The 12,694-nt window shown below is 48.0% G+C and overlaps 1 protein-coding gene across 2 annotated transcripts in view; it reads left to right on the forward strand.

Moving 5' to 3' along the window:
- The window catches only part of SLC4A4 (solute carrier family 4 member 4), a 143,512-nt gene that overhangs the window by 118,424 nt on the left and 12,394 nt on the right, over positions 1 to 12,694 (forward strand). For both annotated transcript variants that reach the window (XM_086611328.1, XM_086611329.1), the window contains 6 exons: positions 1,304 to 1,374; positions 3,218 to 3,406; positions 6,144 to 6,257; positions 6,602 to 6,763; positions 9,303 to 9,481; positions 10,333 to 10,405. In XM_086611328.1, coding sequence (XP_086467454.1) covers positions 1,304 to 1,374; positions 3,218 to 3,406; positions 6,144 to 6,257; positions 6,602 to 6,763; positions 9,303 to 9,481; positions 10,333 to 10,405 — 788 coding nt within the window. The remainder of the gene's footprint in view (positions 1 to 1,303; positions 1,375 to 3,217; positions 3,407 to 6,143; positions 6,258 to 6,601; positions 6,764 to 9,302; positions 9,482 to 10,332; positions 10,406 to 12,694) is intronic.

The following is a 12,694-nucleotide window of genomic DNA, read 5'->3' on the forward strand; positions in this document are numbered from 1 at the left end:
GCAAAAAAGATGGGCAGAATCTGCAAACAGTTGGGCAAAATCTGCAAAAGATGGACAGAATCTGCAAAAGATGGACAGAATCTGCAAAAAAAGACTGGCAAAATCTGCAAAAAAGGACTGGCAAAATCTGCAGAAAAGATTGGCAGAATCTGCAAAAAGATTGGCAGAATCTGCAAAAAGAACGGCAAAATCTGCAAGAAAGATGGGCAGAATCTGCAAAATGATTGGCAAAATCTGCAATAAGAACGGCAAAATCTGCTAAGATTGGCAAAATCTGAAAGAAAGATGGGCAGAATCTGCGAAAGATTGACAAAATCTGAAAAAAAGATGGGAAAAAGTCTGCAAAAAGATGGGCAAAAATCTGCAAGAAAGATGGGCAGAATCTTCAAGAAAGATGGGCAGAATCTCCAACAAAATGGGCAGAATCTCCAACAAGATGGACAAAATCTGCAAAAAAATGGCAAAATGTGCAAATCTTGGAGGCACGGCAAAATCCACGTCTTGATGAGAGTCATGAGACGTTGTTTGCCAAGGGCCCGGCCAAGATGACCTCCATCTAAGGACGTCCTACTCCTTGTGTAGACCCTGGTGTGATTTCCGTAGGGTGAGCAAACGCACTTACTCGTTCTCCAGCCAAACAAACGCGAGCTACGCGTTGTTTTCAGCCGTAAATATTCTCAGCAGGCATCCAAGTACGGGCAAAACCTAAACGAGACTTGAGGATGTGGTCACCAAGCCTGTTGACAGGAAGGATTGCATTTCCAAATGAAATTTCCAAGAAATTATTCCTAATCCCATGAAAACAAAAGGAGAACTTGGATCATTGTCCTGGTGAATGCTGCTGTTTGAAAGCAATCACCTCCGTCCTGTTGATTTCTATCTTTTTAACCCAAAAAATGTGGTGGTGCTGGGTCCTGAGACGCCTTTTCTTTTCTGGAGATCTTTGGGCTTGCGCAGTAGTTTTAAATAATTATTAGGAGTGGTCTGTGGATATTTATTTCAATCTAGAAATTGTTAGAAATGTATTTCAAAACCCTGAAATATTCATATTGTCTATCCAGTCAAGTCCAAAAAAACTCCAGTTAGGTTTGAATTACGCTTCGCTTTTTTGAAGTGATGGATAAACGATGCTTTTGGATGAACGATGCTTTTGAATGACTCCAAAACAAGACTTCAGCCTCGCTTTGACTGAGCAAAGAGGTAGCAAACAGTTGGATGGAGTTAACAGAGGATTTAGTAGTTGAAGTTGGCTTTCCAGTTGGCCCTGTGCTCACCACATCCCTTTTTCTGTCCTCTCTTGCAGTCAATAGCTCGTTGTTCAACGGGACGCCGGCGCCATCGGCCGATGAGCTGGACTATTCCGCTGCCGAGACGGTGAGTGCCTTCCGTGAGGGCAGGGGTTACGTGGGCTTCCAAGCATGGAAGTGCCAATAATTCAGGAATCGATGGCAGGAGGAGAGCCCTCGTGGTGCTGTGTACAGGATACCGCGTGCGCGAGTTGACTTGCTCATGGCGAGCAAGTCTTGATACTTGCTCATGACTTGCTCGTAGCGGCCGCTTTCTCTCAGTCGGATCTGCGTGTGTTGGCAGGATGCTGGTGGTTCTCCTGGGAGATGAGTGGGATCTTTGTGTCCAGGGCTACAGTGGTAGCAGTGTTGTGGGCAGCCCTTCCCTTGGAAGATCCTCTTTCTATCCCATTCTTTGATTTTTTCCGTAGCAAACCCTGGCTTTTCCACATTTCACTCTGGTGGTGAGCTTTGGACAATGAGGAGAAAGAAACGGAGCTTGATGGGGTCAGATATGTTTGCGTTTGATGCAGGGGATGGAAGTTGAGCAACAGGATAACAACTTTCTGCTGAAGAACAGTGTTAGTTTTACGTGGTGGCCACTCTTGCATGGCATCAAGTGGCCCAGCAGGAAGGGAATGGTTCCTGAGCTGGGCACAGTCTCCAGGCGCTAGGAGAGCGAGACAGGAACCTGAAGGCAAGGGTGTTGCCCGAGGTCCCCGAGGGGATTGGTGTCGCAGGGTGAAGAAGGAGCGAGGTCTCCTGCTGGCCTTGGGTGCACCTCACCTTCTTCACTGGCCTCCTCCCCCAAAACCTTGCTTTGCAACACCCTTCCCACAGCCTGGAGGGGCTTAGAACCTTATAGCTGTACCGTAGAGTTTCAAAGCAGAAGAGATGTCCGAGGATGCACGGCGAGGGCGTTGGGAAGGGGAAGAGCAGCCCCGGCGCGCGTTCTGGGGGCAGTTGGCAGGGGAACGGAGCGAGATGGCTTTGGGGGGGATCTCCCAAAGAAGAGAGATGCCCTCTTCTCTCTGACACCCCGAGTGGTCATCTTACCCATCGAACGCTCGCCGGTGCTTATTTCTGTAGGCGTAAAATCACACATAGACGCAACATGAGGCCATGAACCTTTTGCTTCCAGGGGGTACCGTCAATATTTTCAAGATTTCTGATATAAGTTAGGGTTGGGTTTTTTTTCCTCCTTGAAAATGTCACTTGTGTGTTTTGTGTCTTGCACTTTCGCGTCAAGAATATCCTTTTTCTGGTCAGTTGCTTGTTGGTCTGCATTAATCTGTGGCCGTGTTTGTGCTAAGTTCTTTATGAGCTAACTATTTGGAGCAAAATACTCTTTTCTCTTTATGGATTTATTAGTTTTGAGGTTTTTTAAAGTATTCTTGCTCTGCTGTCGTGGTTCCCAAAGCTGTGCTTTCCTTCATGGGGGTTTTCATGCAGAAAGGGAGGGGCAGAGACGGGGGATTCTGAAACTCCCCAGACTGACAGAATTGTGTAGATACCTGAAAATACTTTGAGTTTCTCGTGATGCTAGCCCATGCTCTCCACATTCCCCATCTCCCATCAGATGGTGCTCCAAAATCCAGATTGTGCCTCCCTCTTTGGCTGCCGCAGTCACCGGTAGTAACCGGGTATTCCCATGAGAGCAGAAGCAATTAAAGGAAATCCAAATGCAGGTTCTTAGAGGCAAGATGGTGGGGCAGAGACCCTCAGCTCCTGCTGGAATGAAGGGAAATGTCTGTACCACCACCGTAGCACCCCGTTATTTAGCCCCGGGCGATTGGCACCACGCGGCGGAGGCGCTCGGGGTAACTCCACCTGTGCCTCCCTTTTCTTCCCCATGCTTTTCCCGGTGCCCTGTCCCCGTTCCTGTCCTAGCACGAGTATAGCTTGATGGAAATGCTCTTTTTTTCTTGCAGTCCAACACCACCATCGACTGGTCGTCTCTGACGGCGAAGGAGTGCTTGAAATACGGAGGACAACTTGTGGGCAACAACTGTGACTACGTCCCCGACATCACCCTCATGTCTTTCATCCTCTTTTTCGGCACTTACACCTGCTCCATGGCCCTGAAGAAATTCAAGACCAGTCGCTATTTTCCAACCACTGTGAGTGTCTCCTTTCCCCCTAACAGTCCGTTTCTTTGCTCTTTCGGAGCGCAAAGATCAGCCTTCCTTCTGGGATGGCTGTCTCACGCGCGGGGAGAAACGCTTTGCAGGGAAGGCAGGTTGAGTTGGTTGAGAAATACGGTTCTGGGTGACCAAGGTATGTCTGGGGTTGCAGTGATGTGGCTTATCAGCCTTGAGAAGTCAGAAGAGTCCTTCAGGCACATACAGTTCTCAGCTGGACGTTCTCAGTGTCCGACGCACTGCTCGATGTGATGTACGGACTCTGGGGTAGGATGCGGGGCCGTTCCATGGAGATCCAGCAACCAAAAGGAGCTGTTAATCCTGATGTCAGAAGTCTCTCTGCTTCTGGCTGGAGGGACTATTTGAGGAGGACAGAAGAAGCCCTTTGCTTTGTCGCTGTCACATAGAACAGGAGAACAGAGACACATCTTTGATGTTCTCACATAATATTTGAAATACTCAGAAATTGATGCAAAAATGTTGAACTTGACTGCAGTCCATTTCTGGTCTACCTACGGGAGGGACCTAAAGCAGAAATTGCCTTTCTTCTCTGAGGATCAGATGAAAAATAAAGGTGACCAGAAAAAAATGCATTGATTCAAACCAGATTTTTCTCAGACTTGGAGCCCGTTGATGTGCACCTTGAAGGTGCATCCACTTGTTTTGTCTCCCTGACTAAAGTCACCACGACACACGTGCGAGCTGGCGCTTTCCGTTGAGTACCAAAGCTGTGTTTCTCTCCAAGACTTGCCCACCCACCCTATTTTTGGCATTCTGACACACCAGGATTTATCTCGCATGGATGTTTACTGTTCTGCTGTGTTACAATTGAACCTCTATTATTTTTAATAAAAAGAAAACAAATTCCATCCGGGCTGGAATGCAGCTCAATTTATCTGTAACCACGTGGACTCGAGAAGCCTGGAGGGAATACCAGCTCTGAAAAGACCACACGGTTCCAGACAAGCACAGTGGGTCCTGCTCGGTTAAATTTTGGGGTCTGACCAGTAGCAGCTTTAAATTGTTTTATTCCAATGACTTCAGGAGAGCTGTGCTCTTAGGGCACGTTGAGGATTTAGCTGGGAAACCTGATTTGTTTTCCTGTTTAGGTTGATTTATTAAACAGAAAACAGTGTAATCCCTGCCAGTCAACATCTCATCTGTCCTGGAAGTTTGGGTCTTTTGTCTTCTAAAGGGAATTTTGTGACCGTTTCCATTGTGTGATGTAAAATATGGCTTCTTCCCTTTCCCTTTTTTTTTTTTTTTTTTTTAAATCTGCATTGCAAAATCACTCGTATTAGAAGAATGGAGTCTGGGGATAACACAGTGGGTTTTGTTAAAGCCACGTACTGTAGGAGTCCTGTGATAAGACAAGAAGCTCAACTCGTGTCAAAAAAAGCTGCCTCCACCCCTGCGTAAAAAAAAAATCAATATGTGGACCCTAAAGAATCAGAGATCAGAAGGCAAGTGGGAGGAGACAGTATTTTATATGTCTAAAAAATCCACTGTTTTTTTTAGGTTTATTTGTACATGTTCAATATCTGTTAATATTGGAAGCTGATCCCGAAAAGCCTCCCGAGACACTGCTGCAGAGGAGCTAGGTCTCCACACCAGTGGTTGTTGGCCGCCGTGGAACGTAGCGTCAGTGAGACTGCCTTGAAGAATTCATGTGGGAGTTTCTTAGAAAAGCAGTTTTCTTTTTTCTTAGGCTTGGTTTCATGCTTCCATTGAGGCTGAGTTCTTTGGCTTTCAGGCAACGCAGTCAAGAACCGAGGCTCGTTGAAGCAAAGGGCACCAGAGACGACAATAGAATCATAGAATGGCATAGGCTGGAAGGGACCTTAGAGACCATCTAATCCAACCTCCCTGTCGTGAGCAGGGACGCCTCTCAACTAGATCAGGCTACTCAAGGCTTCGTCCAACCTGGCCTTGAACACCTCCAGGGAGGGGGCATGCACAACTTCTCTGGGCAATTTATTCCGAAGTCTCACCACCCTCGTACTGAAGAATTTCTTCCTAAGATCTAATCTAAATCTGTTCTTCTTCAACTTAAACCCATTTCCCCTTGTCCCGTCAGTGGACACTCTTGTAAAAAGTCCCTCCCCAGCCTTCCTGTAGGTTCCCTTCAGGTATTGGAAGGCAGTTATTAGGTCCCCCCCAAGTCTTCTCTTTTCAAGGCTGAACAACCCCAGCTTCCGCAACCTGTCCTCGTAGCAGAGGTGCTCCAGCCCCTGGATCATCTTTGTGGCCCTCCTCTGAACACGCTCCAACAGATCTATGTCTCTCGTATGGTAGGGACACCAGAACTGGACGCAGTATTCGAGGTGGAGTCTCACAAGAGCAGAGTAAAGCAGGAGAATCACCTCTCTTGACCTGCTGACCACGCTTCTCTTGATACATCCCAGGATGCGGTTGGCCTTCTGGGCCGCATGAGCGCACTGCTGGCTCATGTTGAGCTTCTCCTCTATAAACACCCCCAAATCCTTCTCTTCAGGGCTACTCTCAACCCACTCTGTGCCCAGTTTGTATTTGTGCCTAGGATTGGCCCGACTCAGGTGAAGGACCTTTGTTAGGTGCCTTTGTTCCAAAAAAAGAAGGAACGAAGAGCTCGTGTTGCCACCAAACGCGAGCCTGGAGTATCACACAGAAACTAGAGCACTGGTGAGATGGTGGTTCATGGTGCTAACTACTCTTACTGTATCGACTTCTGTTTCAGGCCCGGAAGCTCATCAGTGACTTTGCCATTATCTTGTCCATTTTGATTTTCTGTGGAATAGATGCCCTGGTAGGCGTGGACACACCGAAACTGATTGTGCCAAGTGAATTCAAGGTATGTCATTGTCAGCTCGGTGGGTGGCCTTTGGAAGAGGTTCCCTTTTCTTCCCTGTATAAAATGACTTGCCCTCAAAGCAGGAGAGTAGTCACCTCTCTGGAAAGGACTCTTTTATTCGGATGAGATCCTTTTTAATAGCGTCGGTTTGGTTGTCTGATTTATCTCCTAAATCCTGCCTCCGTACGTTGAACCTTTCGTTGCTGTCCATGGGAAGGATGAAATTGTCACAAACCACAAGTGTCTCCCTGTAGCCCCGTTGCTGGAAGTACACGTACGTTTCGGGTGTCCTCACTCCTACGTCGCAGCTCTAACGCAAGCTTTCTTTTCCTTCCGCTTAAAAGCCAACCAGTCCCGAGAGGGGTTGGTTTATCCCACCTTTCGGAGGGAACCCATGGTGGGTGTACCTGGCAGCAGCCATCCCTGCACTGCTGGTGACTATCCTCATCTTCATGGACCAGCAAATCACAGCCGTCATCGTCAACAGGAAGGAGCACAAGCTCAAGGTGGGTGTGCTTTGGGTCTTGCACACGTGCAGAGAGCTGCTCGGTGCTTTTTCTATGCTAGAGGTAGAGGGAGGGCCTGTTTCTTAAAACCTTGACAATATTTTGATCTTTCCTTGCCAAAGCTTTGCTCCCCAACCGTAAACATTTGAGAAGGACAAAGAAAACTTGTAAGTATAGACTAGTCAAGGCTCGTCTCATGAAGAACACTGCTGTAAGCAACTGCTGTCTTAACCCTGCTGCCCCTGCAGCTCTACTCGTGGTAGTGCTACTGGTCTACCTTAGTCGGAGGCTGGATGAAGTTTGTTGCAGACTCTACCAGCCGTGACCCCAGAGGAGTTGTTTGCCTCGGTAATTCTGCAAGACTCTACCCTTTGAAGAATGCCCATCAGATATGGTTATACGTACTGCCAAAACTGTTGATTCATGTAAAACAAGTTCCCAGGTCTGCTATTCAGGAGCACCTAGGAAGGAGAGGATGCTTTCCAGCTTGGGGATGCTTGGCAGATGTTCTTTACGGCGTTTTTTTTTTTTCAACAAGGCAGTTGGGAAGATGATTTGGGCCAGCGGAAGGCTCTGATGGTTCGCTGCCTTACAGCTGGTGTGCAGAACTGCTGGGGCTGGGTAGTGCTGGTGCTTCCGGACGGCCGTTGGCTTCACAGACTCTAGTTCTCTAGAGAAACTAGTCCCAGACTCAAGCCCAGCTAACCCAAACCTCTCCTCTAGCATCGAATGACTCTTAACATCTCATTTTCCTCCTACCACTTTCTTCCTTAAAGACACGGGCCTGTTCCCCATCGTCTGCTACTGGTTTTAAGGAGAGAAAGTGGCTTTGTGATGGTGGGCGGCACATTTGGTGGGTATGGCCAGAGCTGACCCGAGTACAACAGCCGTATTGGCTGTCCAGTGCTGTAAAATACAGCAATAAGCTGAAGAGATTTGGGACATACCAAGGGCATCACCACAGTTGGATGTTATTTCAAGAAGAGCTTCATATCCGCTGGCGTGTAGCAGCCTAGGATGTAGTGATGTTTTTAAAATAAACTTTCCAGGCTGGTGCTATGCAGTTTTTCATGCCTGTAGGGTTTTTTCTTTCCCTGCGCGGTCAGTTCTATTGAAAAATATTAAATTCCTGTAAAAGAGGACTCTCCCTTCCTGCTAAAGGGATGCATTCCAAGTGGTCTAACCCGTGAGAGTAAAGACTCCCTCAAAACACGGATCACGCTGGGTCATTATTTAGAGATCTGCTTCATCAGCTCCACTGAGAGCTGTTGGAAATGCCAACGGAGCTTTTACTTGAAAAAGAGGAGAAGAAGAGGTCACTGTAGACATCAGACAACCAGCACGTGGTTTAACACCATCCTGAGCCCAGCCCGGAGGAGAAATTGAGAGTAAGAGGGAACGGGAAGGGTTTGCTGAGCGCTGGCTGCTGGTCCTACGAGGCTGGTTTGAAAAAAAACAACCCTCAGAACATGGTGTTTTGCCATATTCCATCCCGCGCCCACATCATCTTCAGCTGGAGGCTGATGGTTGACACGATCTCAGGTTTAGGTCTGTCTCCTGTGTGGAACTAAGCAAACGTAAGCTGCTGGCCAGCCAAGGTCAGCAGCGCCCGTAGGAGTAAAACAAGGCGTACTGTTGAGGACGAGCTGGGTTGCTTTCCCTCCTGGGTCACCCAGTAGGTTGGGATCGTTTGTTCTTTCCAACAAAATCAAATGGAACAGGATTAAAAAAAGGTTCATCTTCTTTAAAATAGCAAACATTAGAGTTTTCTTCGGTGTCTTTCTGAAGATCCTTTTCTTGAGCAGCTCTTTTGTTTCTTCAGTTCTTCTCTTGGCACTTGTGACTCGTGAATTTCCTGTGTTAGTTCAGGATTTAAAGAGTACAAGGTGGGAGATCTTTAAAAAGAAGCAAAGAATGAGGGCAGCTTTCTCCTTCCAATAGGGTATGAGCCCATCAGCTGCTCTTGTTGCTTTCCCCAGGAGAGCCTGGCATTGGGTGTTGATGGAGATGCCTCTAGGATGCATCTTTATCCATGACAGAGATGCCAGGCAGGATCAGCAGGGCTCAGACTGGCTGCCACGTCCCTACTGTGAGATCCCACAGCTGCTTCCTGTCCTAAATACAGGGGTTCAGACCTTGCCCCGAGACACCGACTGGCAGACGCTACCTTTAGGCAGCACCATGTTTCTGTAAGATTGCTTCCAGGTACACTTGGTCAAGTCGTTACGCTGAGAGTTGTTTTACTCTCTAGGATTAGGCTTTGGGCTGGTTTTAAGGGTTGGTGCCAAGATATATGTGTGTGTATATATATTATATATTAAGTTAATATATATATATATATTAAAAAAATATAGATGTTTTCCCTGTGGAGGCAGGTAATTCAGCCTTTAAAGGAGCAACGTGTCCTCCTCAGCTATTTCTCGTGACAATTTCTGTTAGTCAAAAGATGCACCAAACTGCTTGTTTGGTGGCCAGAGCCCTGGCCGTTCCCTCGGTGTTTAGAATAATTAAGCTGAAGGTTGTTTGTCTTCCTTGGCAGAAAGGTGCTGGATATCATCTGGATTTGTTCTGGGTGGCCATTCTGATGATCGTATGCTCCTTTATGGGTCTGCCCTGGTATGTTGCTGCTACCGTCATCTCCATTGCTCATATCGACAGCTTGAAGATGGAGACAGAAACTTCAGCCCCTGGAGAACAGCCCAAGTTTTTGGGAGTGAGGTAGGTCAAAGCAGAAAGGCCTTAATTGTCTTGTTTGCCTGCAGAGATCAGCTTTGACCGTTTCTCGGTGTGCTTTGGGCGTGCTGCATCCTACTGCTCTGCTACTTCCAGGGATGGGGCATCTACAACTTCTCTTGATTGCTCAGAGAAGTTGTAGATATCCCCATCCCTGGAAGTGTTCAAGGCCAGGTTGAATGGGGCTTTGAGCAAGCTGGTGTAGTGGAAGGTGTCCCTGCCCATGGCAGGGGGGTTGGAGCTGGATGATCTTTGCGGTTCCTTCTACCCCTCACCATTCCATGATTCTATGTTGAAGCCCCTCCCAAGTACACAAAGCTTTGCAGAGCGAGTGGGGGACGCTGCAAAGTTGCCATGAAGAGTTTCATGCTGCTTTCTTCATATTTGCAAACCCAGCTGTGAGATTTAGCAGCGCGGGTCTCTGCCAATTCCTTGGACAAATCCCCCGTCTAATTCCTCAAAAGTTTATTCGGCCGGATCAGACGTAGTTTTCCAGCGTTTGGGAAGAGAGATAAAATATACTGCACGTTTCTTTATCTGTGGAAGCGAGACAGGCATTCCTTAGCCAATATAATGGTAAAAAATACGAACTTGTCACGCCTAGAGCAATCAGCTCCACTTAATTAAGTGGTTTTCCCTGTACTTGGTTGCCTTAATTAAGCAGTCAGGAGTGCTTGCCATGGGAGCCCTTCTGGAGACGAGGCCGCGTGCTTAGGCGACTAAATAGAAACGTCATGACCTAACTTGGAGTCCTCGGAAACATGACGGGCGACCAGATTTTTGGATGGGGCGAGCGGCTGTGGGTGCCGCTGAATCACCCAGTGGTTTTGTTGCAGGGAGCAGAGAGTCACTGGAGTCATCGTCTTCATTCTGACCGGTGTGTCTGTCTTCATGGCTCCCATCCTAAAGGTAAGGACATGGCCTTCTTGGCCAAGTTCCTTTTTATTTTGCAGTCTTATGCCGTGCCTGTGTTTTATGGGAAATACGTTGCGGATAAAGCTTGAGGGCCTTGTGGTGGCACCATGGCAGGCTGGTTGGCCATGCAGTAGAGTTGCTGTGCAGGAGGCACAGGTGAACAGACGGGTACGTCGGTTCAACAGGTCATTTGCATTTATCTGAGCGTTCACACATCTTCACGCGGATACCTGAAGAAAATCTTGATTTGATGCTTACTGTGCATGGCCCGCGGAGGGGAGGGGTTCTTTGATGAGGCCATGGGTACAATTGTGGCTGAAAACCTCTGGGACCGTTGGCATCGCCATAGCAGAGCTTTGCCCGGCTGGTGCCGCTGCCAAGGCGCACACCTCTGCCGTGCCGGGCTCCTGCGGCTTGCCTGGCTGTTTTAAAAAAAGGTCAGCACAGCAATCGAATTTTTATTTTTTTTATTTTTTCTGGCACGTCCCTTACTGCTCAGAAGTGATGCCCGCCTCAGCAATATGGAAAACATGTTTCTGGAGGAAGCAGTGCAATTAAATATGATTTCAGCTGAAAGAGGGGAGATTGTGATGAGATCTAAGGTGGGAATTTTTCCCTCTGAGGGTGGGAAGGCACTGGACCAGGTTGCCCAGAGAAGCTGTGGCTGCCCCATCCCTGGAAGTGTTCAAGGCCAGGTTGGATGAGGCTTTGGGCAACCTGGTGTAGTGGAGGGTGTCCCTGCCTGTGGCAGGGGGGTTGGAACGAGGTGATCTTTGAGGTCCCTTCCAACCCAAACAATTCCATGATGCTACGATTCTTCATCTCCTGAGTTTTTTTTTACTTGGGGGTTTAGCCAAGGCTCTGGACAGAGACGGTCCTGATGTACTCTTTAATCTAGGTAGGCATCTAAGACTTGAAATTTCTTGACAAGTAGCCACAGAAGGACACCTCTTTAGTTGGATCACCAGATTGTAGAACGAAACTGGAAAACCAGCTTATCCATGTCTCGTGGAGCGTACTGCCTTCTCCAGGGTGACAATTTCCGTGGCACCAATCACAGCCATACTGTAGGACAGAAGATGACAGCTGCAGATTTCCATCTCCATGGATCCATAGACCGACAGTGCAAGCAGATTATGTCAAAGCAGTAACGTACCTGCTGAAACAGTGGCACCATGTGTCGCAGCTCCGTGCTGGAGCAGACAGGGACCTGGAGAGGTGTTTCTGGAGGAGGCAAATGAGTTTTTTGGTCACCAGGTGGTTGGAAGCTGCAGAGGCACAGTTAGATGTGAGCCCAAAGAGGAGGAGGTGGGCAGAGAGCCATGGTGCTGCCTGGCTTTGAAGTGGAGAAAGTGGCTTTACAAAGTTCAGGGTGTTCCTATTCTTGATTTCGAAGGTTGTTTTTTCCAACTAGCAGTTTTTTGTGTCTTGGTGACAGTTTCCTCTGCTGCACAAACAGGCATTTCCGTGCCCTTAATGTAATGCCTGATTGTAATAACTGTGTTTGTTTAGTTCATGTGACGTTTTCCCTGCAAGATCTCTCTTCCTCTGTTCCACTGGGATCTATTATGTCCCCTGTTATTGCTTTATTCATTAATTATTTGTCCGTGCCTCGCTTAAGACGACACGTGGGGAAGATGATGGTGGGAGGACCTCCGCAGATGACTCGGCACACTCCTCGCCCACGTGCCAGCGAGAAGGACCTGGCAGTGTTTCAGGACCTTTAACGAGCTCCAGGGGCCGGGTGGCAGATCTCCGCAGAAACATCCTTGCCCCTGCGAGGAGAACGGCAGGAACTTCCCTATAAATACATTTTTAATTCTGTTGACTAGCGGCAGGTTTGCTCGGACCACCTAAGCCAGCAACCCCAGAGTTAGGCAATACTTGGCCAAATTAAAGTCTTCCAAGCTGAAAGCACCACTTGCTACTCTGCCTGATAACATCCTGAAGTCTTACCTAGGGATGACGTACAGGATTAATTATCATGGAATGGTGAAATAACATTTGGACATGTATTTTTTTTTTTAGTTTAGAAAAATAGAAGTGGAAGGGGAGGGAAAGAGAGCGATGAACTAGAAAGCTAAACTCTGAAAGCCTCCCACCCTACTTGGCAGAGGAGATAGTATCTTGTCTTGTCCAATCCTTCAGATCTAGAGAGGGCTTTGAATCCCTTGGACACCCACAGCGATGTGACCCACGCGCTGGCTCCCCGTCCCTCCCCGCTGCGGCGCACGGTGGCGGCAGAGCGTTGAACCCAGGCTGTGGAACAAACAGTGGGCTCTT

This window comes from Tauraco erythrolophus, chromosome 5 (genome assembly GCF_009769465.1).
Source record: "Tauraco erythrolophus isolate bTauEry1 chromosome 5, bTauEry1.pri, whole genome shotgun sequence".
NCBI lineage: Eukaryota > Metazoa > Chordata > Aves > Musophagiformes > Musophagidae > Tauraco > Tauraco erythrolophus.